This window comes from Micromys minutus (genome assembly GCF_963924665.1).
Source record: "Micromys minutus genome assembly, chromosome: 4".
In the NCBI taxonomy this organism is placed as follows: Eukaryota; Metazoa; Chordata; class Mammalia; order Rodentia; family Muridae; genus Micromys; species Micromys minutus.
Genome location: NC_137973.1, coordinates 30,732,632 through 30,756,749, shown reverse-complemented (window position 1 = coordinate 30,756,749; position 24,118 = coordinate 30,732,632). Strand labels below are relative to the sequence as shown.

General features: G+C 49.6%; 2 protein-coding genes across 4 annotated transcripts; both read left to right on the top strand.

Moving 5' to 3' along the window:
* The first annotated feature begins 292 nt into the window (after nt 1–292).
* TARS2 (threonyl-tRNA synthetase 2, mitochondrial) lies at nt 293–15,466 on the top strand. 3 transcript variants are annotated; one of them, XM_080916552.1, is made up of 18 exons: nt 293–410; nt 655–851; nt 2,336–2,459; nt 3,846–3,970; nt 4,465–4,582; nt 4,671–4,735; nt 4,988–5,066; nt 6,433–6,579; nt 6,922–7,020; nt 7,404–7,621; nt 8,563–8,725; nt 9,052–9,189; nt 9,362–9,439; nt 12,898–12,998; nt 13,154–13,255; nt 13,424–13,496; nt 14,108–14,222; nt 15,151–15,466. In XM_080916552.1, exons 1-18 carry the CDS (start codon nt 330–332, stop codon nt 15,297–15,299), a joined length of 2,172 nt encoding a protein of 723 aa, XP_080772678.1. In that variant the 5' UTR covers nt 293–329; the 3' UTR covers nt 15,300–15,466. The 3 variants fall into 3 exon arrangements, with proteins under 3 accessions (XP_080772678.1, XP_080772680.1, XP_080772679.1); XM_080916554.1 differs by having other exon boundaries at nt 7,366–7,433; XM_080916553.1 differs by having other exon boundaries at nt 314–401.
* A 434-nt stretch (nt 15,467–15,900) lies between these two features.
* On the top strand, nt 15,901–21,218 carry ECM1 (extracellular matrix protein 1). The gene is made up of 11 exons (XM_080916404.1): nt 15,901–16,073; nt 17,090–17,152; nt 17,282–17,386; nt 17,519–17,599; nt 17,692–17,772; nt 18,374–18,424; nt 18,615–18,934; nt 19,149–19,523; nt 19,948–20,168; nt 20,455–20,542; nt 20,898–21,218. Exons 1-11 carry the CDS (start codon nt 16,004–16,006, stop codon nt 21,126–21,128), a joined length of 1,686 nt encoding a protein of 561 aa, XP_080772530.1. The 5' UTR covers nt 15,901–16,003; the 3' UTR covers nt 21,129–21,218.
* Nucleotides 21,219–24,118: the final 2,900 nt, after the last annotated feature.

The window sequence follows — 24,118 nt, the reverse complement described above, 5'->3', positions numbered from 1 at the left end:
AAAAATAACTAACTTCCACTTCCTGTTTTTCTCTCACTCTAACCTCCAGGAGGTATGCCCCCAACCTCAAAGTTGGAGCAGCCTTCTCTCTTTAGAGGACCGGGTTGCAGGTGTGTGCAACAGCTTCCACTTTCCGGCCAACCGGAACCTTTCCCAGAGCTGCTGCTGCTGTGTGGGTCGTGCCTCGGAGGAGTTCCTGGGGGTGGTGTCCGACCAGAGTAGCGGCTACGTTATCCAATAGGAAGGGATATTATTGGTTTAGAAGCCAATGAGGAACCCCGTGAGGAAGAAGCGGCGATCTGAGCATGGAGGTACCGACTTGAGGCAGCATGGGTCTCTGTCTGAGGTGGCGCCGGCTTGGGTTCCCACTCCCAGGGCTCCGCCGCTGCGAGCTCCACACGGTGCGTGAGGTACGCTAAGCTCCCAAACATCCAGGCCAGCAGAGTTCAAGAGGGCAGGCGGTCCAACCTCCCCCGTACTCTGCTGCCCCACTCGGTGACGTGCGGTCCCTTTGAATGCTCAATTTAAGACCTAGTGTCATCCAGTCCCCACCTTAGAATCAATCATCGTAAACACCCATGACCCCTACCACCCCCATTCCGGAGCAGTGGAAATAAGCCCCCACGATACCTCCTAACGTGTCTTTTTCTTCAGGCCTCTGTACCAACTCCTCCACATTGGTTGGCAGAACGATTTGGCCTTTTTGAGGAGCTATGGACTGCTCAGGTGAAAAAGTTAGCCAGTATGACACAGAAGAATGCCCGGGCTATTAAGATATCACTTCCTGAAGGCCAGAAGGTAGATGCTGTTGCCTGGAACACAACCCCTTACCAACTGGCCCAGCAGATCAGGTATCCAGCCACCTTCTCCTTACAAGAATTATCTTCCTGTCCTTTTCTACACCCGGTCAGGAAAAGAAAGCATCTTTTTGTTTATTTACATTTTTCTTTGTCTTTGTTTCCCATCAGAAAGGTGTAGTCTTTGGGCAGGGAGAGGGTTAGGGGTCAGTCAGTCGTTTAATTGATTACCACACAAGCAGAAGGACCTGAGCTATGAATTTGATCTTGCAGTCCACATAGTGGTAGGAAGCTGACTTCTAAAAACTGGCCTCTGACTCTGCCACACACTGCAGCATGTGAGCCCCGCCCATAAATAAGCAAAATGATAGTTCTGGGTTAAAAATAAGAAGGGTGTGATGGCATGTGCTTGTAAATCCCAGAACCGGGTAGACAAAGAGTCAGTGTGTGGTGGAGCACACCTTTAATCTCAGAATTCACTAGCAGAGGCAGGTGGATCTCTGAATACAAGGCCAGCATGGTAGATCACCTTGGGTTCCAGCATGGCCTGAGCTGTGTAGAGAGATCCTATCTCAAAATAAAATATGTTTTGTTTTTACATTTGTGCCCAAACATACATCCTTGTCCAAATGCTCAAATGTGTGCCTCAGCATGACCACACAAATGCAAGCCACAGTGTAGATGTGGAAGTCAAAGAGCAACATTGGGGAGTGATTAGTTCAGGGATTGAACTCCGTTCAGACTTGGGAGATCACAAACATTTTGGGCACCCCAGCTTCAAGCTGTCTTGATCCTTTTGCCTCTACTTCCTGGGTTCTAAGATTATAGGTGTACATCACCATTTCTAGTTTATGTGCTCTCGCTCTCTCTCTCTTTCTTTCTCTCTCTCACTTTCTCTTTAGTTTAAAAGAAAAACTTCCAGGGCAGGCCTCACAGGCTTTTAAGTTGTCATGGAAGTCAGAAAAAGTAAAGAGGGCAAGAAAACTTGTGCCCTTGTAACTCTGGCCACAGAAGAGTGCTGAGACCCAGGCACACCTGGTGATGGCTTCCAGAGGACACTGCTCCACACAAGGACTGTGTTCCATCCTCCCTCTATTGAGACTGCCTCACTCCAGCCCAGCCTGGCCTTGAGTTTAGGCAAATCCTGCTTAGGCCTCCCAAGTGCTGAGATTACACATGTGAAGCACTTTGCTTGGACAGCCCTTCTTGCTAAGCATGGCGCTATGGGCCTGTAATCTTTGCATTCAGAAAGTGGAGACCAAAGGTTCAGAATTCAGGGCCAGCTTGGGCCATAAAGCAAGACCTGTCTTTAAAATGGAGGGTGGGAGTTTTTTTTTCTTGTGGATTTATCTTTATAGTTTCAGAGTTTCTGTCCTTCCCAATGGATATACCGGGGAAAGAAATAGTAGGTCTTACTGCTCTGGAAAGCTATTTCCACTTGACAAATTAGAGTTGCTGAGAGATAGCAGCTTCCTGCCCTCCCTGCATATTGCAACACTATCTTCATTCCCATCCCCACTGCCCTCCTGCTGCTACAGTGGAGCTCTGGCCAACACTGCCGTGGCTGCTGAAGTAAATGGAGAGCTTTATGATCTGGACCGACCCTTGGAGGCAGATTGTCACCTCAGATTTCTGACATTTGATTCCCCAGAGGGCAGAGCGGTAAGTTTCTTCCATATGGTGAGCAGTGTCTAATTATCTGAATGATCTTTAAACAAGAAAATTTGGTGGTTCTTCTGCTTCACGTTCTCAATACAAAAATGGGAAGGAGACTTAGCACAGACTGAAGGCTTTCATTTAACGTGGGTCTACTAAGCAAAGACCTTGCGTGCTAGTGAAAGGGAGAAAATGCCGAGAAACGGGATAACGTGCCTATTCAGCCTCTTAGTGCACACAGTGTAAGTCATCCATGACATCTGCTCGGTTCTCATGGGTTCCATAACTGAACACAAAACCCGGGTGCCTTCTGCTTTGTTTGTTTCATGTCAGATCAAGCATAAACCTTGTTTATTCAAGTCCAGAAAAAATGTATTTCTTTTGTCATCTAAATGTGAATAGTGAACCAATCCAAGAATAGTTCCATCACAGTAGATTCCTGGAACAGAAAATAATGGCACTGAAGTAAAATAGATTGCTGGGATTGCTACCAGGCGAGGCGCTGGCTTGTAGCAACAACACACACAGTGGTTATCAACAGCAGCAAAGCCAGAAATCTAAGGAACTGTGGGTTGGTTTTGTTGTTCTTGTTGCTCTGTCTTGTTTGTTTAAGACAGTGTCTTACCGTGTGGCCCGAGTTCAGCCTCCAGCCAAAGCTTCCCCACCAGCCTGCACATCCACTTAGGAACACATCTTTTATAAGTTGTATACACTGAAGCCCTGAAGCTTACAGGAGCAGCAAAGGCCAACAGCACAATGTGTAGTGTGGGTCCACATTTCCGTTCAGTAACAGAAGAAACAATACTGGCCCTCTGCTTTCTGTAAATGTTCTCTATTTGGGGCACTAGCTTTTCCTCTAGAGGACCAGGGTTCAATTCCCAGCACCCACATGGCAGCTTATAACTGTCTGAAACTCCACTTTCAGGGGATCCGTGGCAGCAGGCATGCATGTGGTGCACAGACCAATGCAGAAAGGCAAACTATCCACACACACACATATCTTTTTATTGTTACTTTTTGTATACATGTGAGTGCCTGTATGTGTTACGTGTCTACACACATGCCTGGTACCCATAGAGTCTACGAGAGGGTGTCAGATCCCAGGAAATCAGTTACAGGTGATTGTGAGCTACCTGATCAGGTACTCAGAACTAAAACTGGGTCCTCTACAAGAACAAGTATTCTTAACCATCAGCTCATCTCCCCAGGCCCCACATGTAAAACAACCTTTTACTCTTTGTAGAACTCATCATCAGACACGTAGGTTCGCTATTTTCTGGCATTCAGTCTTAAAACAGCCACGCCAGCTTTGTCAGCAGCCTCTGAGGGACACATCAGAGCTGGTACTTAACAAGACGTTGGTGAGCTGAGACGTGGTTCTTGTGAATCCAGGTGTTCTGGCACTCTAGTGCCCATGTTCTGGGTGCAGCAGCTGAGCAACATCTGGGTGCCGTTCTCTGCCGAGGTCCAAGTACAGAATCTGGCTTTTACCATGATTTCTTCCTGGGAAAAGAACGGTGAGCAGTCCAAGAAAGGAGATTGATTCTGGGGTGGTTTCTGCGATCTTGGGGCAACCTCAGTTTACAGGAGAAGCTAAGAGATCTTCTGGGCACCAAACAGAAACTTCCATCCCTTCTCTAGTGGGTCTCTCTCTTCTGACTGCTGAAATTCACCTTTTCTAGTCTTCATGAACTCAAGTGTTACCTCACCCTCATTACTGTTGTTCATCCAGCATCCCTCTTCTCAACACACTCTTTCCCTTCCCTTCCTCCCTCCCTCTTGTTCTCATTTTGTAGCCCTTGCTATTCTTGAACTCATGATCCACCTGCCTTGCCTCTACATTGATTGCCAAGGATGAGCAAGGCCCTGGGATCAATTCCCAGCACCATACACTTAAATCTACACAGAAATCTCCACTTATATTGCTATTCATCTTTTCTCTGAGTTTGTCTTTGCCAGTAATTACAGATTTGTCAAAGGTCATCACTCAGGGGTAAACTCCCTTTCTCAGGACAGTCCGCAGTGCAGAGTTGCCCACTTTAGAACGGATTTGCCAGGAGATCATAGCTGCAGCACAACCTTTCCGAAGGCTAGAGGTTTCCCGGGATCAACTTCACCAGCTCTTCAAGGTGAATTGGCAGTGTGCGAGGAACTTGATAAGGCTTGAAGGGAAGGGTGACTCCAGCGGCTTCACGGTCCCTGTCTGCCTTCTTCTAGGATAACCACTTTAAACTTCATCTGATCGAGGAGAAAGTGACAGGCACAACAGCAACAGTGTATGGGTGAGCTTGTCAAGAGGGAAGAATGCAGGGGCATTCTGAGGAGGCCAGACCTAGGGTAAAGGAAGAGTGAGGCAGATGAGCCGTTCATCCTGCTCCAGAAACAGAAATGGGAGGAGGGGTTTGCTTTTGTCTGCCATTGCTCTGTCAGCAAGACGGTTCACTCCTTCACGCCTCTTCAGTCAGTTGAAGCCCTCAAAGGGAGAAAAGGAAACAGGAGAACCTGGAGAACACTGACTGGCCTCCCTATTACAGGTGTGGCATGTCGGTTGACCTGTGCCGGGGTCCCCATCTTCGGCACACTGGACAGATTGGGGCACTGAAGCTGCTCACGGTGAGTTGTGACATTGGGGTTAGGGTGGCCCCTTCCCCCAGCCCCTTCTCTGTTATCATGGCTGATGAGATCTTGGAGAAAGGGTTTCTCCATTCTGGAACCTCAGTAGAGTCTCACAGTAGACACTGGAGCCCTTGCCAGAGCCCAGAACTCAGGTTAGACTCTAGTCTGGATCAGCATTAAGGGAAATGAAGCAAGAGACTATGAGCAGGCTAGACAGGGTCATATGGGGATGGTGACACTGTTTGACAAGGCATGGGTATCTTCCCTGAAAGTGCTGTCCCTAGACATTGTGTTACTGGAAGAGATGGAAGTGAGCGAGAGACAGGTGGACGTGGAGGAAAAAAATCCTGAAAACTCAGCCGTCTGTACAGTCTAATTCTAGGTGTGCAGCTTTGGCCAAATCTTACCTGTTATTTTATCTATAAAACAAGACTGACTATTCCTGTAGCACTGGTAAAGCCACACCACAGAAACAAAGCCAGCTCGCACAGACGAGAGCGCTTAAGGGAAAGGCTATAATTTGTCAGTTCATTCAAGGCAGGTCTGTTGCCTGTGATCCCAGCACTTGGGAAATGGAGGCAGAAGACTAGGAGTTCAAGGTCATTCTTGAGTGATGCATCAAGTTGAGGTCAGATTGGACTGTTTGAGAGCCTGTCTTAAGACATCAGCAAAGGCTCTTATTAATATTGGGGATTTTGGTTGGTTTTGGTTGGGTTTTTTTTTTTTTTTTTTTTTTTTTTTTTGAGACAGGATTTCCTCTGTATAGCCTTGACTGTCCTGGAAGTTGCTTTGTAGACCAAGCTGACCTCAAACTCACAGAAAACCACCTGCCTCTGCCAAGTGCTGGGGTTAAAGGCATGCACCACCTCAGCTTTTACTAATACTCTTAAAGAGCAGGCGGAGGCATTTGAATCTTGTAGCTAGGAGTAGTGTGTGGTGTGGAAGATTGACTTTCCTAGCAGCTGTATGGAATATTGATAAGGAATGGTTGATAGGCCGACATTTGACCATAGTTTAGTTTTTCTCCTCACAAGTCATTAATTAGGAAGTGGAACTAAATATAAGAGGACAGAAGTGCAATGGGCCGTGAGAATGTCGGGGAAAAGATGTCTGTGTGACATTATACCTGATGCATACATACATACAAACATACGTACATGGGATACATAAAACACATGATCCAGGTATGATGCAATCCTTTGTGTACAAATGGTAGGAAAAGTAATGAGGTGAACTGATTTCACACACACACACACACACACACGACATGATTCAGGTAGCCCAAGGAGGAACATGCAATGGTACGGGTGCACGTGCCCCTGTCCGATTCATCTTCCCTTTGCCTCCCTTCACCCTCTCACAGAACTCCGCGGCCTTGTGGAGGTCCTCGGGAGCGCCTGAGACACTGCAGAGGGTATCAGGAATTTCTTTCCCTAAGGCCGAATTACTGAGGAGTTGGGAAGCTCGAAGGGAGGAAGCAGAATTAAGAGACCACAGGCGCATCGGGAAGGTACAGGGCAGAAGTGTGGGAAGGGTGGTGAGGGAAAGGGGAGGGATGTGATCTGGTCTTCTATTGGGTTTTTATCCTGAGTTTTGTTTCAGTTTTGATTTTTTTAGACAGGTCTCATGTAGACTGGGCTGGCTGCCTGCTATAGCCAAAAATGACCCAAACCCTTGACCTTCCTTTTCTCCCCTCTCCTAAGTACTGGGATTAAAGGTTCAAACAACCACACCTGGTGGAAGAGTGTGATTGTCATCTGCCAGAAGATTCTGTCACCTGGGTCAGCTCTGTCACGTATTTCTATAGTGCCAAAGCCTCCCCTCATTGAGTGACAGGCCATTCTTTCCCCAGGAACAGGAGCTCTTCTTCTTCCATGAACTGAGCCCTGGGAGCTGCTTTTTTCTGCCGCGAGGGACAAGAGTCTATAATGCTCTGGTGGCTTTCATCAGGGTAAGGAGGACACAGTCTAGGGAAAGGGATGGAGCCAAGGAGCTTGGGATTGGCTTAAGCATGCTGGCATGTGCCTTTAGTTCCAGCACCAAGATGCTAAAGAAGGATCGTGAGTTTGAGGACAGCCTCAGCCATGTAGTAGGATCCTGTCTCAAAGGAAAGGGCTTAGGGAGTGAGAGCATTAGTCTTGTAGAGTCCTGGTGACTTTTAACAAGGTGTTCCTGTCCTGTGGTCTGTGGTGAGGCAGCTTAGAGTGTCAGCATGGTATTTAATAGCTTTTGGCTTTGGTTAGCAGGGCTGAGCCCCCGAGAGAATCACAAAGCTTTTTATCTCCTCTCCTTCCAGTTACATTTGCCATTTGATGTCTGTATCCACCTTTGCAGGCTGAGTATGCCCGACGTGGTTTCTCAGAGGTGAAAACTCCCACGCTGTTTTCTACAAAACTCTGGGAACAGTCAGGGCACTGGGAGCATTATAGGGCAGACATGTTTTCCCTGAAGCCCCCAGGCACTGATGGTGTCGACAACTCCCAAAGTGGCCATCCTGCCAGGTGTCCCAAAGACACACTCGCTCTAAAGCCCATGAACTGCCCTGCACACTGGTGAGTTGGGAGCCAGGAGGCCGAGTTCCTCCTGGGGCTGGGATACAGGTCAGCAAAGTAAAGTAACAGAAAGTACCTCGGAGCCGGGCGAGGTGGCACATGCCTTTAATCCCAATATTCTAGGCAGTTTGAAGCCAGCCCAGTCTACCTACAGAGTTAGTTCTGAGACAGCTAGGGCTACACAGAGAACCCTTTCTCAAAAAAATCAGGAAGGAAGGAAGGAAAGAACAAACCTTGGAAAGAGTGTTGAGGTATCTAATTTGGGCCTTGAATCTATGTCCAGGAGAAGATTCAAGTTTATCCAAGTGAATTTTGGGAAACTATTCTATTTCTTGGGCATTTGTGTTCTTAGATAATGCCTTTTTTTTTTTTTTTAAAGACTTACTTATAAATAACTATTGCTGTCTTCAGACACACCAGAGGGGACATCTGATACCATTACAGATGGTTGTGAGCCACCATGTGGTTGCTGGGAATTGAACCCAGGACCTCTGGAAGAGCAGTCAGTGCTCTTAACCACTGAGCCATCTCTCCAGGCCCTCTTAAGTAATGTCAAGACTCTGTACCCATCACATAGTATGGACAGTAAATGATGCCTACTCTGGTGTGACTAAGAGTTTAACTCTTTTTTTTTTTTTCTAGACAGGGTCTCATGTATATCTCTGGCTGGCCCTACTCACTTCATAGACCAGGCTGGTCTCAAACTCTGAGGAGAGCATGCTGGGGGGGGGGGGGGCAGCCAGAGTTGCAGAGAAACGGATACTTGGTGTCAGGCATGGTGGCACACAACTGTAATCTCAGAACTGGGGAGGCAAAGACAAAAAGATCATGAGTTTGAGACCAGCCTAAGCTATGTAGAAAGTTCTAGGTCAGCCAAGGCTACATTCTAAGGCCAGGGCTCCTTTTCCTATGGCCCTAATCTATCTTCATCCCAACCTCAGCCTGATGTTTGCCCACCGGCCCAGATCCTGGCGGGAACTGCCTGTGCGGCTGGCTGATTTCGGAGTCCTGCATCGAGCTGAGGCTTCTGGCAGTCTGGGAGGATTAACACGGCTGTGGCGCTTCCAGCAGGATGACGCTCACATCTTTTGTGCACCCAATCAGGTGGTTTTCCTTGTTCTGCAAAAGGGTCATCTTTCTTTGCCTTCTTAAAAAGATAGGGTCTCGTGTGATCCAGGCTGGCCTCAAATGTGCTTCATAATTGAGGATGACCTTGACATGGTCCTTCTGCCTCACCTGAGCAATGAGATTTCTGGTGTGTGCTACCAGGCTTGGTTTATACAGTGCTAGCCAGGGATTATACCAACCAAGCTTTATCCACAGGGCCCAGCTGCCTTCTCTATACTACCCCTCTGGTTTTCCCACCAAGCTACCCATCCCTTCTGATTTCTAGTTGGCATACAGCTAACCCCCTGACTTCCTGTCTCCAGCTAGAAACAGAGATCCGGGGCTGCCTTGATTTTCTCCGCACTGTTTACTCGGTTCTTGGCTTTTCCTTCCACCTGGCTTTATCTACCCGGCCATCTGGCTTCCTAGGGGAGCCTCACCTATGGGACCAAGCTGAGCAGGTGAGTAAGAGAAAGGGGAGCCAGGCAGTTAAACCTGTCTCCAAGGGAGAGCAGGGGATATTGTAGCAAGGTCTTCAGAAGGCATTAGCTGTGGGTGTTAGTTTTCATAGACCCGCAGGTTACCTTGCTTGTTAGTTTCCTGACATGTTCCTCTCATCTTGTTTCCTCTAAGGTCCTACAACAAGCCTTGGAGGAGTTTGGAGAGCCCTGGGACCTCAACCCTGGAGATGGGGCTTTCTATGGGCCTAAGGCAAGCTGGAACCACATTTGAGAGTTGTATTAGTTTTCTTGCTTTATTAAGTTGTAGCTACAAAGAATTGCTTTAAAACTTGTGTAGGAGCCAGCAGTGGTGGCACATACCATAAATCCCAGCACTTGGCGGGGCAGTCAGAGGCAGATCTCTGAGTTCAAAGCCAACCTGGTCTCAGAAGTTTGTTTTGTCTTTAAGATTTATCTATAGCCATGACAGTACGCACATCTTTAATTCCAGCAGCATAGGCCAGTGAACCTCTGTGAGCTCAAGACTAGCCTGATCTACATGGAAAATTCCAGGCTAGTGAGGGCTATACAGTGAGGCCTTGTTTCAAAAATCAAACAGGGTTGTAACCTGTATGATGCAAGGCAAGAACCAATTCCCAAAGTTGTCTTCTGCCTTCTATATACACACGCAAAGTGAACATAGGTAAAGAGTTAGTAGTGATAATTTAGAATATAGGTAACCTGTGTCACTGGGTGGTGGTGGCTCACGCCTTTAATCCCTGAGTTCGATGCCAGCCTGGTCTAGAGAACAAGTTCCAGGACTACACAGAAACCCTGTTTTGAAAACCAAAAATAATGATGATAGATAGATAGGTAGGCAGGTTTGAATCCTGTTACACACCTGTAATCCCAGCACTCAGGAGACTAAGACAGGAGGATGCTGAGTTCAAAGCCAAACTGAATCACATCACAAGACCTTTTTTAAAAATACTAGTAAACCAAAAAAAAGGGGGGAGGGGGAGTCAAGAATTGGGCTGGAAAGATGGCTCAGTGGTTAAGAGCACTGACTGTTCTTCCAGAGGACCTGAGTTTAATTCCTAGCACCCACATGGTGGCTCACAACCATCTGTAATGGGATCTGGTGCCCTCTTCTGGCCTGCAGGTGTACATGCAGGCAGAATACTATATACATAATAAATAAATCTTTTAAAAAAAAAAGTCAAGAGTTGAGGTCTCAATGTGATGGTTAACTGCCTTAATCCCAGCACTTAAATCTTGGGAGGCAGATGCAAACAGATCTCTGTGAGTTCAAGGCCAACCTGGTCTGTATATCAAGTTCCAAACCTGCCGGAGCCACATAGTAAGACCCTGTTTCAAAAGTCAGTTGGAGGTGGCTCAGTGGTGACAAGCACCTGCTGCTCTTGCAGAGGATCTGGGTTTGATGCCCAGCACCTATGTCAAGCTATTCACAACTGCCTAACTATAGTGCCTTGGAATCTGGCACCTCCCAACTTCACACACAGGATAACAAATGTGTGTGTGTGTGTGTGTGTGTTTTGAAGCCGGGTTTTTTGTGTAGCCCTGGTTGCCCTGGAGTTTATTTACTCTGTGGACTAGGCTGGCCTTGAACTCAGATATCCAGCTGACTTTCCCTCCTGAGTGCTGGGATTAAAGCATGCTCCACGACTGCTGAGCAAGATACTGTTTTATTAAGAGGGGCTGGAGAGATAGTTCTGAGTTAAGAGGCTTATTGTACAAACCATGAGGATATGAATTTGGAACCCAGCATCCACGTAAGATCACCATGACCTCACGATTGCCTCTAACCCATCATTGTGGGTCTTAGAGATGGAACACTTACAAGCTGCCAGTCTAATGGGGAGAAGCCCTGCAGTTTCAGGGAGAGACCCTGCCTGTCTCAGATTCTCCTGCTGTGTGATCCGATACTCTTGATAAAAGCACCTTAAGGAGAAAAGGGTCTATTTTGGCTCACAGCTCAGGGTCTAGCCTCACTGCACCCACAGTCAGGAACAGAGAATAATGGATGGACCCAGAGCCTTAACTCTTTGTTCCACTTTATACAATTCAGGCCTCCTCCTGAGATGGCCCCACACAGTTAACCTAATCAGAATCCCTCATTGGCGTGGTCAGAGGCCTGTCAACAGTCACAGTAACCGGCCAGAGAACAATAAAAACCCAGGAAACACAGCTCGAACCTCATGCGATTGTGTATGTGCAGGCACACTCACACACACACACACAGCAGTTAATAATAGAGGTGAATACTTCATGTGGTTGACAGAATCAGGTAGAGTTCCAACTCCCACAGGGTCCTGCCCAGATAGTCAGGTACTGATGTGGGGCACAGATAATCAGAAGCTGATGACTTCTGACCTTGAGCTCTCTCTTACTGTTCTGGGACCAAAAGCTGATGGCCTCTGGCAATGACCTCCTGCTGTTAGCAGCAGGAATAGAAACTTGTTACTTGGGTTCTTTCCCTTTGACTGAGGGATCCCTCTCTGGTGAGGTGAGAGCTCAGAGTACATTAACTCTTCATGAGTCAGAGAAAAAAGAAAGTCAGACGCACGTATACTGGATGAAGTGGAGAAAGGCTACACCACCTTATTGTTTATACTTTCTCTTTAAAAATTACATCGTACAGCTATCAGGTAGAACCGTTAAAACAGGATAACCGATGACGTGGTTTTCTAAGCATGTTTATTTTTCTGTGAGTTCATAGTAACTTTAAGGCCCAGTTCATGTCATAGTGACAAGGCTTAGTTTCGAGATAGCAGAGCCTCATTCCTAATCTAGTAGGAATGTTTTCCTTGATCATAAATTTTTTCCAAGCCTGTCTTCTTTTCCTAGTGCAATTAGCCCATGAAAGTACATCTTCATGTTGATCTGCAGGAAATCTACCCAATAGGGTAGGCTGATGCCCAGGAATCATTAGGCTATGGAATAGTGACAGGAAAGGCATGTCAGCAACAAGAAGCAATCCTGGGATGAAATCTCCTAAGGACCCTACATACCAGAGCTCACCGCTGCAGCCATTCAGAATGGTGGGCCATCTCCAGGAAGCTCACTTGCTTACCATTGCCTTTCCTACCTAGATGGCTTCTGTCACCCCCTGAGAGAGAGCGAGAGAATGAGCTAGAGAAATAAATCAAGTAAGCAAGCTCTAGCTAAGAGAGGGAAGAGTTTGAAAATCCCTAAGGAGAACAGGGCAAAAGGGTTTGCATTGGATACAGTTAAATTGTGGCCTGATTTCCATGGTGCATCAGTCTTTGCTTTGGCATCTGTGGCCTGTGACATAGGTGGCCCTGAGCATTTGTCCTGCAGAGCTAAGGACATAGGAGGGTAGGGCTTTGTCCCTTCAATCTGACAGTAAAACAACCGCAGTGAGGGGAATTGGAGAAGATTAGAGCTGAGGAGGGCATGAGCCGGGGATGGGACTGGATGGGAAAGAGGTGCAGAGCTGGTTTTGGGATTGTCAGCTGTATCAGGCCACCACTGAGGGAGACGCCAGGGTGTGGCACAGCAAAGGCGATATCTAGGTCTCAGAGAAGGTATTAAGAGGCTGGGGCATGGATAGTCCCTCATTATTAGGTGGAGAGGAAGGAAAATGAGGGTTGGCCGTCTGGGTAGCACGGCTCTCCTCACAGGGACGGGGTAGAGGAGGTTGGTTGATGAAGCTAATGAAAGCTATTGGGTCTGATTCCTCCCTAGATTGACGTGCACCTCCATGACGCCCTTGGTCGGCCCCATCAGTGTGGAACAATCCAGCTTGACTTCCAGCTGCCACTGAGATTTGACCTACAGTACAAGGGGTACAGAACCCACCTCAGCCCTTTCTACCTTGGCTGCACTGAGCCACCCCTCCACACCCTACCCCATCAGTGGTATCTCTTGGTAATAGGAAGGTGATTTGGGCTGCTCAGGTTGTGCAGTTTCGCTGTTCGCTCACTCCAGTTCTCCTTCCAAGGCCGGCGGGGACCCCTGAGTGTCCAGTCCTTATCCATCGAGCAGTGCTGGGGTCTGTAGAAAGGCTGTTGGGAGTGCTGGCAGAGAGCTGTGGGGGGAAATGGTGAGTCACCGGACACCCGAGTTCCGCACTTCTCTCCAGTCAGAGAGTCAAGCCTTAGGTTCTGACCTTATCCTGTGCACTTCCTTCTCAGATCTCCCTACAGCTATACCTAAGCCTAATGGCTAAAGCCAAAGTGAATAATTTCCTGCCCCTGTTTCCTGCCAACAGGCCCCTGTGGCTATCCCCGTTGCAGGTGGTGGTCATCCCTGTGAGGACAGAGCAAGAGGAATATGCCAGGCATGTGAGTTGAGAGCAAAATTGGTAACGGCATCCTGCATGCATCTCTGGTGAGAGAGTAGGAAAGGCCTGAGAGGCAGCTTTTCCACATCCTAAACATTCTCCATCTAAAGCCTGAGTGAAGCAGGGCTTCACAGTGAGGCCCTTTTTGAATAATTAGGAGTGAGCCTAGAGATGTAGGTCAGTTGGTAGTCTATTTACCTAGCAAGTGGAAAGCAGTGCGTTCAGTCCTCAGCACCACATGAGGCTGCAATGCCAGCTCTTAGGAGACTGAAGCAGGAGCATCAGAAAAGTCCGTGTTTGTGCACAGGTTCATAGCCTGAGCTGCATGAGGTTCCTTTCTAAAAACTTAAGACTTAAACAGCTAGGGTGGGGGAGGGTAGGTGGGTGCCTAACAGCAAACAGAGCCCAGAGAATAACTGAGGGCTCATCTGTGAGAAGCACACAAGAGTTTTAGGTCAGGGATGAGAAGGAGGCCTCTGAGAGACGAGTCAGCCAGCTCCCGAGCGCACTGGGGAGGTGGGGGTGCGAGACAAGCAGCTGAGGAAGAATAGTGGGCGACCGCCGTAGCTCAGGCGTCTGTTCAGATTTACTCATCACCAATCCGTGTCGCAGGTGCAGCAGGTCCTGCAGGCTGCAGGACTTGTGAGTGATCTTGATGCAGACTCTGGACTGACCCTGAGCCGGAGAGTCCGCCGGGCCCAGCTTGCCCACTACAATTTTCAGTTTGGTAAGGTTAGCCTTAGACCTCAGCCCCAAGCTCTACATTCTCTGTATTAAGTCTGTTGTTTAGCTCTGTGTACATTGAATTAATTGGGACTCATTACCTGGGCTGGGAGCCTGACTAATCTGCCCGCCTTCTATTGCTCCTTCCCACAACCTATGCCATCGGAACAGTTTTCTTCTCATTAACCCTACCCTAGGATGTTTCTGTAAATTAATTAGCCAGGCCAGTGTCAAAGAGGAAGGAAAAGAGGGTTAAGAAGGTATCAGTTGAAGCCAGGCATGGTAGGCACACCTGTAATCCCAGCATTTGACAGGGACAGGCGGGAGGGCCAACAGTGTGCGGCCACTGTGAGCTGTGTGTAGCGAGGTTAGCAGTGAACCCTCCAATGAGTTTGATCTCAGCACCAAAGACATCAATTAATTAGCCTTGTTTATTGTTATGTGGGTGGAGGCAGCTCTAGGGGACAAGAAAGGCCTAAAGGAAGGAAGTGGCTCCTGGTCATTCGGCCTCTGAAGGCAAGAAGCAGAAACTCCCAGCCAGACCGCCTGACTGGCATCACACAAAACGGTTGCCTTGCCAACACTGAGAGCAAGCTGCACCACAGCCCCACCCTGCAGCTTTCCCTGTACTGTCCCCTCCCCCCAGGTCACACACATAGAGTTTTTCTTTGTGTGTAGCTCTCCATGTTGGTCTTTGACTGACTGACTCTAGTGTCTCCCAACCCTGGAGCAGAGCCTGGAACATTTCCTTATCTCCTCAGCGTGGACAGACCACAGCAGGGCAAGCACAGCTAAGTGTGTGCTTTAGCCTCAGCTAGGCTCCTCTCCTACGCTTCCTAAAGATTCAGGACTTGGAAGTTTCTGCAAGGCAAAAGGAAACAACCCATAGGGCGACTTCTTCTTGGATTTGCAAATCTTTCCTCTTCCGGCAGTGGTTGGCCAGAGAGAGCAGAGTCAAAGGACAGTGAACGTTCGCACTCGAGATAACCGGCAGCTTGGGGAGCGGGGCCTGGCCGAGTCGGTGCAGAGACTGCTGGAGTTACAGAGCGCCAGGGTCCCCAATGCGGAAGAAGTGTTCTGAGTGCTGTTCACTGGTGATGTGCAGACTCATGGCACCGTCCGTCCCTTTCCCAACTGGTAGCCCAGCATGTCCCAGTCATCAGAACTGCTTTCTGAAAATAGACATGGTGTGGGGCTCCCTACAGGAAGGAATGCTGTTGCTTGGATAGAAGGAGAATAAAAAATAAACTTGAAGCCAAGGCTGTGCCTTTATCTGACTCTGAGTGTTTTGTCTCCCTCTTATCCCAGACTTGAGGCAAAGGGATACTGAGGCCTCTGACCAGCAAGGGAGCTGCCTCAAGAAGCCCACACCCCAAATAAAATTCTTAGTGGCTTTTCCCCCACTCCCTTTCAGGAGAGTGTCAGATCCCTAGTTTATAAAAGACAGTATACAGGAGGGAAGCTGAGGCACAAATTAAGGGTCCAGATGCCCACTTGCTCCATGGTTCTCTGCGCCAGTTTGGAGGGGTTCCATGAGTGTTCCCTCCATTCTTCCCAGGCAGAGGAGGCTCCAGGAGTCTGGGAGGAGCTGCTGGGACTGAGTCATGGCAGGAAGCAGGAGGGCGGGAGATAGCATATAAAAACAGACAGCAGGCCTTAAAGTTCACAAAGGCACTAGCTGCAGCCAGAGGAGCAGGCTTGGAGCAAGTGGCCCAACCCCTTCAAGTCTAGATCTGCCTGTGACAACCAGCTTCTGGGTGACCAGTGACCAGATCTTGCCCCAGGATGGGGATCATACTCAGATCAGCCTTGATCTTGGCCTGCTTGGCTCTTGCTTCTGCTGCTTCTGAGGGAGGTGAGTCGGGGTGGGGTCAGCAGTTGCTTAGGAACCTAGAGGTCGTTGCTAAGAAACACAGAAATTGGAGTCAAATAGACAACACAAGACAGGTGAGTTTACAGGGTGAGGGGCCTCTTGTTTGAACATAGGAGGAGGAAGAGAGGCCCTCAGGCTGCTGAAACTCAGTCTGCTGAGCCAGGGAGCCCTGACTGGCTCACTCTGGTTAGAGGACAAGTTAGGGGACCCATCCACATTCACCCGCTATTACACACAAACATACTGCTTTGAAGTCTGGACACAGGGAAATACCAACTCTGGACAAGATGGAGACAGATTCTTCATAGAGCCTGCGTCTGGAAAGCTCCATACTGTCCTGGTCCCTAGGCCTGTGCCTTCATTCTGCTCCAGATGCTCAAGCTCTAAGTCACTTGGCCAGGGAGGTGGCTCAGTATGTGAAGGTGCTTGCCAACAAGCCTGCTGACCTGACCTGTGTTTGGTCCCAGTAACCCACATGGAAGGAGAGAACTGACTCCCACAAGTTATCCTCTGACCTCCACACATAATCATGGTGACACACTGCCCCCTCTACACACAAATAATAGTTGTTCTTTTTTAAGAAACCTAAAATAAGCTGAGACTGACTGAGGAAGGCGCTTAAACACTTGGCTGGGCATCCTACCCCAAGGCCCAAAGTTTTTTAAAGGCCTACAGGAAGAGGTTGGAAAGAGGTGGGTCCTTGAACCCTAGAGGAGCATTGGCATTGGAGACTGGGTGGCAGCCAGAAGCCCCAACTAAGGGAGATACTGACAGAGGTGATTAGTACTCCTTTGCCAGTCACATGTCACATCCCTTCAGACCCAAACTCAGGTTTTCTCAGAACCCAGCCGCTCACTCACAGGGGAGGTGTGTAACACCGCTGGTCCCCCCCACAGCAGTCTTTCCACAGCCATGGCCTCCACAGCCTCCCCATCCTTAGCCCAAGACCAGGAAAGGGCCCCTCAAAACTTCCCCTGACCTGTTCTTCCTTCCTCCAGTCTTCAAGGCTTCAGACCAGAGAGAGATGAAGCCAGAACGCCTCTTCCAGCACTTCCATGAAGGTAAGTCCTCCAGGCCCGATGAGGACAGGAACACTGGGGGCAGGATGGCTATAGTGTTTGTGGGGAACAGCGTGGCATTGGGAGTCTAAGAGAAGCATAGGCTCTGAGTGTCTCCCCTCTTGCCTCTAGTGGGCTATGCAGCACCTCCTTCCCCACCACAAACCCGGAGACTCCGCATGGGCGACTCTGAGACTTCTGTGCATGACCCTTTCCTCTTTGAGGAACAGAGAGAAGGTGAGGCGGTCCCAAAGCCCTCTGAGTTACCCTCTAGATCTCTAACCTAGCGTACTTCCTGCTCTTAGGTGGGAAGGAGGGGACCCCCTATTCCACTGTCTACCCAGGATGCTCACATTGCCTGTTCTGTAGTGCAGCCCCCTCCCTCTCTGAAAGACATTCCTGTTTATGAGGAAGAGTGGTCCACTCTCCTAAACCTTAATGTAGATAAAGGTGAGTGCTTTCCTACTCCCCAGCCCACCCCACCCCACTGTGATCTTACTCTAGCCTGACCTCCATTACCTTCACCCTCCCCCATCTTGCAGTGGGTCCTCCTTCCCCTCAAGAAGCTATGCCCCTGCAGAAAGAGCAGCTCCCTCCCCAAGTCCCAATTGAACAGAAGGAAAGTAAGTAACTCCCACCCTCTACTCCACGGCTTCACTCCCGAGCACAGGGCATGGGCTGGGGGTGGGATGGCGTACGACATGGGACTTACTCTTGGTGAGCTCTCTGAGCCTTAGTGTGTGCCGCTGGCAGAATGCTTGTCTGACCAGACACAGCTCTGGGCTTGTTCTCCAGCACTACATCAGCTGGATGTGGTGGCACGAACATCAGACCTTCGGACATCGAAGGTTCTCCTTCCTCCGGGCAGGGGTGGCACCTGACTTTCATTCCAGCACTAGGAGGCAGAGGCAGACAGAGCTCTGAGTTCAAGGCCTGCTTGGTGTATAGAACAAGTTCCCGGACAGTCAGAGCCTTTACTGAGTTTAAGGGCAGCCTGGAACTCCTGAGTACAAGAGGCCTGGTTTTAAAGAAGGGAGGGAAGGAAGGACAGACAGACGGGAAGGATGCCTGTTGTACAGCTGTATGAGTAAATGCTATAAAATGGCGTTGGGTTTTTACTTGCCTCTCTGTTGAGTTCCTTCGTGCACAGGGACTAGCAGGAACCTGTGTTTTAGAAGTGCCATTACAAGCCTTTTGCTTACACACCTCCTTCTACCCAAATAGATCTCCCTGTCCAACATCAGGAGGAGATTGTCCAGTCCAGGCAGAAAGAGGGTGAGTGACCACACTGTCTGTCCCCACGGTTAGCCCCTGGGCCTCAGGAAGGAGCTGATGCTGGCCTGAGGATAGCAGGTCCTGCAGCAGTTACCCTTCCTTTCAGTGACAGGCTAGCTTCTTGTTTCCCACTCCTTTCTCTTCAGCCCCAGCTCTTCCAATCCTCTCTCTATTGCTTTCTCTGTTCTAGAGAAGCCACCCACCTTGGAGGCCCAGCACCGTCCAGAGCCCCGGACTTGGAATCCAGCCAGTCACTGCAAGCAGGGACGGAGAGGTGTCTGGGGCCATCGGCTGGATGGCTTCCCTCCTGGTCGGCCCTCGCCTGACAATCTGAAGCAGATCTGCCTTCCTGAGCGTCAGCACGTGGTCTACGGCCCCTGGAACCTGCCACAGACCGGCTACTCTCACCTTAGTCGCCAAGGAGAGACCCTCAATTTGCTGGAGACCGGATATTCCCGCTGCTGTCGCTGCCGCAGTGACACAAACCGCCTGGACTGTATGAAGCTTGTGGTAAGGGGTTTGGCGGCTGCTGCTGGGTGTGTGCGTGCATTTCTGTTTGTGTGTTCGCAAGCGCGTGTGAGGGCTCCACACCTCATCCCGGGTACGGACGGAGCACGAGTTGGCTGTGCTGCCCACTTGCCTGCCTAGGGTCCTTTCCTGGAGCCTAGGAGGAGGCAGGAATGTGAACAATGGGGTACTGGGCTGACCCACCCTCTCACTCTAGTGGGAGGACGCAATGACCCAGTTCTGTGAGGCCGAATTCTCTGTCAAGACTCGACCCCACCTGTGCTGCAAACAGCGCGGGGAGGAGCGGTTCTCCTGCTTCCAGAAGGAAGCCCCTCGGCCAGACTACCTGCTCCGACCCTGCCCCATCCACCAGAATGGCATATCCTCAGGGACCCAGCTACCTTTCCCCCCGGGGTTGCCCACACCGGACAATGTCAAAAACATCTGTCTCCTGAGACGCTTCCGCTCCGTGCCACGCAACCTCCCAGCTACTGACGCTGTCCAGAGGCAGCTGCAGGCTCTGACCCGGCTGGAGACGGAGTTCCAGCGCTGCTGCCGCCAGGGCCACAACCACACTTGCACATGGAAGGCCGTAAGTGGGCATCCCAGCCGCCTCGGGAGCCTAACTGCCTCCCCACCCAGCTCCAACGCTGACTCTACAGCCGTCCATCCACGTCCGTCTGCTTGTGACTCCCCGTCTGTCCGTTCATCCGTGTGTCTGTCATCCAAGTCTGTTCACCTTGAGTCTTCGTGCGTCCATCCTGGCCTCATCCACCCGTGACCCCACATGTGCATCTGTCTGCCATCCGTCCGTCCAGCTTTGGTCTTACCCGACCCTCTGTATCTACTGGTTCAGCTCAGCTCCAGTGGCTGACTAGAAGCTTCATCTGTGTTCCTCCCTTTCAGCTTCCCCTTTTGGTCCCAGGGGCTTCATCTCATAGCTGAAAGTGATAAGGTGTGGTAAGGTGAAGGAGCCAAGTAGCCCGACTTCTGACTTCTGTATCTCTGGTCCACAGTGGGAGGATACCCTGGATGGGTACTGTGATCAGGAGCTGGCTATAAAGACCCACCCCCACACGTGCTGCCACTACCCTCCAAGTCCTGCCCGTGATGAGTGCTTTGCCCACCTAGCTCCCTACCCCAACTATGACCGGGATATCTTGACCCTTGACCTCAGCCGAGTCACCCCCAATCTCATGGGCCATCTCTGTGGAAATGGAAGAGTTCTCAGCAAGCAGTGAGTCTTACCCAGATCTTCCCCACATTCGTGCCTGTCCAAAATCTCCTCCCTTGGGGAAGACAAAATCATGACTTCCCAGTTCCATTAGAGTTGTTGGGGGGGGGATTTATTTCTTTATTTTGAAAGAGTTTTCACTCTGTGGTCAAGGCTGGTCTTGAACTGGACCGATCTTTTTGCTCCAGTATTCCAAGTCATGGGATTACAGGCATAAGCCGCCCCTGACCCCAACAGGCTTTGGGTGCCGTGGGACAAAGACCCTGACCCTCTTTCACACCAACCACAGTAAGCAGATTCCTGGACTGATCCAGAATATGACCGTCCGCTGCTGTGAGCTACCATACCCAGAGCAGGCCTGCTGTGCTGAGGAGGAGGTGAGTGCGGAGAAGGAGCCCACGTCTCCAGGGACAAGGCTAGACGTAGACATTGCCCTTCTTTTTTAACACCTCAAACCTGTTCACAGAAGTCAGGATGGGTGGAATAGATCATTTCTCGAAGTTCTAGAGTCTTCCTTCTTGAGGACCTCTTGTCCCTGCCCTGGGCCTCAAGCTTCTGGCGTTTCCAGATGTGTACATCTGTCCGTGACAAGGAATCCCGTGGTGGTAGGGAAGCTTGCAGGCTCTGGGCCTCCAGAAGGATTCAGTGGGCAAGCAGGAGAAGCTAACCAGAGGGCACCCACACCCAACCTCTGACCTCCCGTCCTTGATTGTCCCTACGTTACTTTCTCAGAAACTGGCCTTCATTGAGGATCTCTGTGGTACCCGGAGGAACTCGTGGAAAGACCCTGACCTCTGCTGCAGTTTGCCTCCTGGAGATAAACAAGTCAACTGCTTCAATACCAACTACCTGAGGAATGTGGCTTTAGTGGCTGGAGACACTGGGAATGCCACTGGCCTGGGGGAGCAGGGCCCAACTGGGGGAACAAATGTCAGCCCCGCCCCTGGGTCCAAGGAAGAATGAGTCACCCAGAGCCTCGGAGGATTAGATGGGGACCCCGCCCTACTCCACCCTCCTTGAACACTCATTACAATAAATGCCTCTTGGATTTGGCATCCTTATTGTCTTTGGTGCACAAACACACCCTCATAAGCTCCTTAGACTGGCCCAATTGCCTGCTCCTACTGACTAAACAGAAGATGTTCCTTATGTGGTGGGACCGGAGCTAAGTGGCTTGACTTCACTTGTCATCATGGTCTTTATCAAATATCTTAATAATAGAACTGAGCCCCAAAGTTAGTCTTCAAAGTGAAAAAGATGTAGTCTGTATCGGGCCACAGCCCAACCTGCCATTTTATTTTGCTTGGGATCAAACCAACATCTTGACAACTGATCACATGTTCTACCACTGAGGTACATCCCACACCCAGGCTGTGTGGTCTCAATGTGTGGTTGCGAATGTGCATATCGTGTGCATGTATATGCACACGCGTGGCGTGTATATATTCAGTGGCTCTCACTGAATCTGAAACTCACCAATGGCTGTCCGACTGGTCACTGGGCTCTGAGGACCTGCAAGGATCTGCCTGCTTGGAGACTTACATATTTGCCCAGCATCTCTGGTTTTCACTCAGGCACTGGAGATCCCAACTCAAATGGCAGGCTCACTGACTCCCCAGCCCAAGCCTGACATTTTAAATCACGTTCCATCCTTATGAGCTCCCACTTTTGGCTTATTATCAGTTTGCTGAACCACTGTTTACGATCGTGTGTGGGAAATACACATTATAAAAGCATACAACCTCAGCCCTGGCTATTCACAGTCCAAGAACCTGTTTGCAAGTTTGACAAGTTGTTGCATAGGGTGGACAAGGTGCCAGTGTGTTCTGAACAGGACAGGGCCTGAGGAGGGTGGAGCTGAGCTGGACGCAGCGGGCTGCACTTGGGATAGCATCTCAGCACTATCACACAGCTTCCATATTGGAGATGAAAGGCCACGAGGAGTTTCCAATAGAGGATGTACTCAGACTAGCTTTTGAATATGTCTAATTAACAGCCAGCCAGGCAGGAAGGCCATGTTCCTGGGCAAGAGGGCTGAACTCCAGCCCTGAGATGAACCAGAGAGGACCTCAGCTTTGGCCCCTGAATCCTAAGCCTCAAGGTCGGGAATGAAAGAATACTCCTGGGGGACAGGGTTCTCTGTGACCTGTGACCTCTGTGTTCTCTGTGACAGTACATCTTTCAGAAACACAGACTTCCCACTCTGGCAGAGCGGGTGAACCAAGGCCGGTCATGGACCCTGGCTGAGAGCCAAGCCACACCAGCCGCTTCCTGTCCAGCCACGGCCTTTTATTTATTTTTTGATCAGTGGTTGTTCCTAAGCAACTTCTTAGCAAATTCTTCGGTCCGTCAGCACTAGGGCCAATAAGCAGGCGATGTCAGCCCATCGGCCCATCCCAGTCCCTGTCCTAAACTCATCCTAGGCACTTTGACCAGATAGAGCGAGATGGGGAAACTGAGTCAAACCTGTAGACATTTTTGTCTTCACCGGGCTGAACCCCAGGACTAAGTCGCACAGTCCTGGCCGCTCCTCACGGTATGGGGAGGAGACAAGGGAATTGGAAGGAATAAGTAAACAGCCAAAAAGAAGGAAGCAGAAACCAAGGCTAAGATGGAAGTCCATGTGTGAGCATTAGTGACCAGGCAATGAGTTTGAACAGCAAGAAGTGAGTTGGTGTTACCAAAGAAAGGAGGAAGTGTTAAAATGGATAGAGATTCGATGTGAAAATAAACTACAAAGATAGAAGTTTGGGGAGACACAGGAGTCAGATCTGAAGAGAACTGAATTCCACAGAGCAGTTAGAGCTTGAAGGTGGGTGGGGCTGACTGAAGAGCACGGAGCACGCACGCAGTGGCTCACAGCTCTGTGAGTGGAACAGGGATCCGAAGCCCTCGTCTGGCCTCTGCTAGCACCAGACACATACTGGCCTGCAGATAAAACACAGAATTACTCACTTTTAAAATAATTAACAACAACAACAAAGAAATCAAGTTCAGATTTTGTTGGAAGGGGTTGGAGAGATGACTCAGAAGTTAAGAAAACCTAAGTTCAGTTCACAGGACATAGAAAGGTCACATCTGCATGCAACTACTGATCTTGGGGTCACCCTCCCTCCATCAGCACGGGCTACACGCATGGCAGACATGTGGTACATAGACAACGAATGTATAAAAATAAGCCAGGCGGTGGTGGCACACATCTTTAGTACCAGCACTCAGGAGGCAGAGGCCAGTGGATCTTAGTGAATTTGAGGCCAGCCTGGTCTACATAGTTCCAGGACAGTCAGGGATACATGAGCCCCTGTCTCAAAATTAATAAATGAAAAAAATAAATAAATAAAGAGGAAAAAGTATCTGGGTGGGGGTGGTGCATGTCTTTAATCCCAGCTCTCGGGACACAAAGACATCTCTGAGTTTGAGGCTAGCCTGGTCTACAGAGTGAGTTCCAGCACAGCCAGGGCTAGGTAGATAGTTCTACCACCAAAACAAAAACTCAAACCAAACAAAACCAAACATGGCTGGCCTGAAACCCATTCTCTTATCTCAACCTTCTAAGGGCCAAAGTGTTGGGATTACGGGCACATCCACCCCCAAGGCATGAAGTTTGACCCTAGCACATCCAGACTCACAGGATTAGAAGTTGGATTAGGTTAGATGGATGACCTAGGGATTTGGGGGTTTTTTTGTTTTGTTTTGTTTTGTTTTTTGTTGTTGTTTTTGTTTTTTGTTTTTTTATCACAGCATTCTATGATAAAGTTGAGGGGAGAAAGGGTTTCAGCCTAAAACTTAAGGTCTATACATAGTGAAGGAAAGTCAAGAAAGGTACCTGGAGGCAAAAAGCAAAGCTTCTTACTGGCTTGCTCCTGATGCCTGCTCTCATACAACCCAAGACCACCGGCCCCAGAGTGACACCATTCACAGGTGGTGGACTGGGCCCTCCCACATCAGTTGTT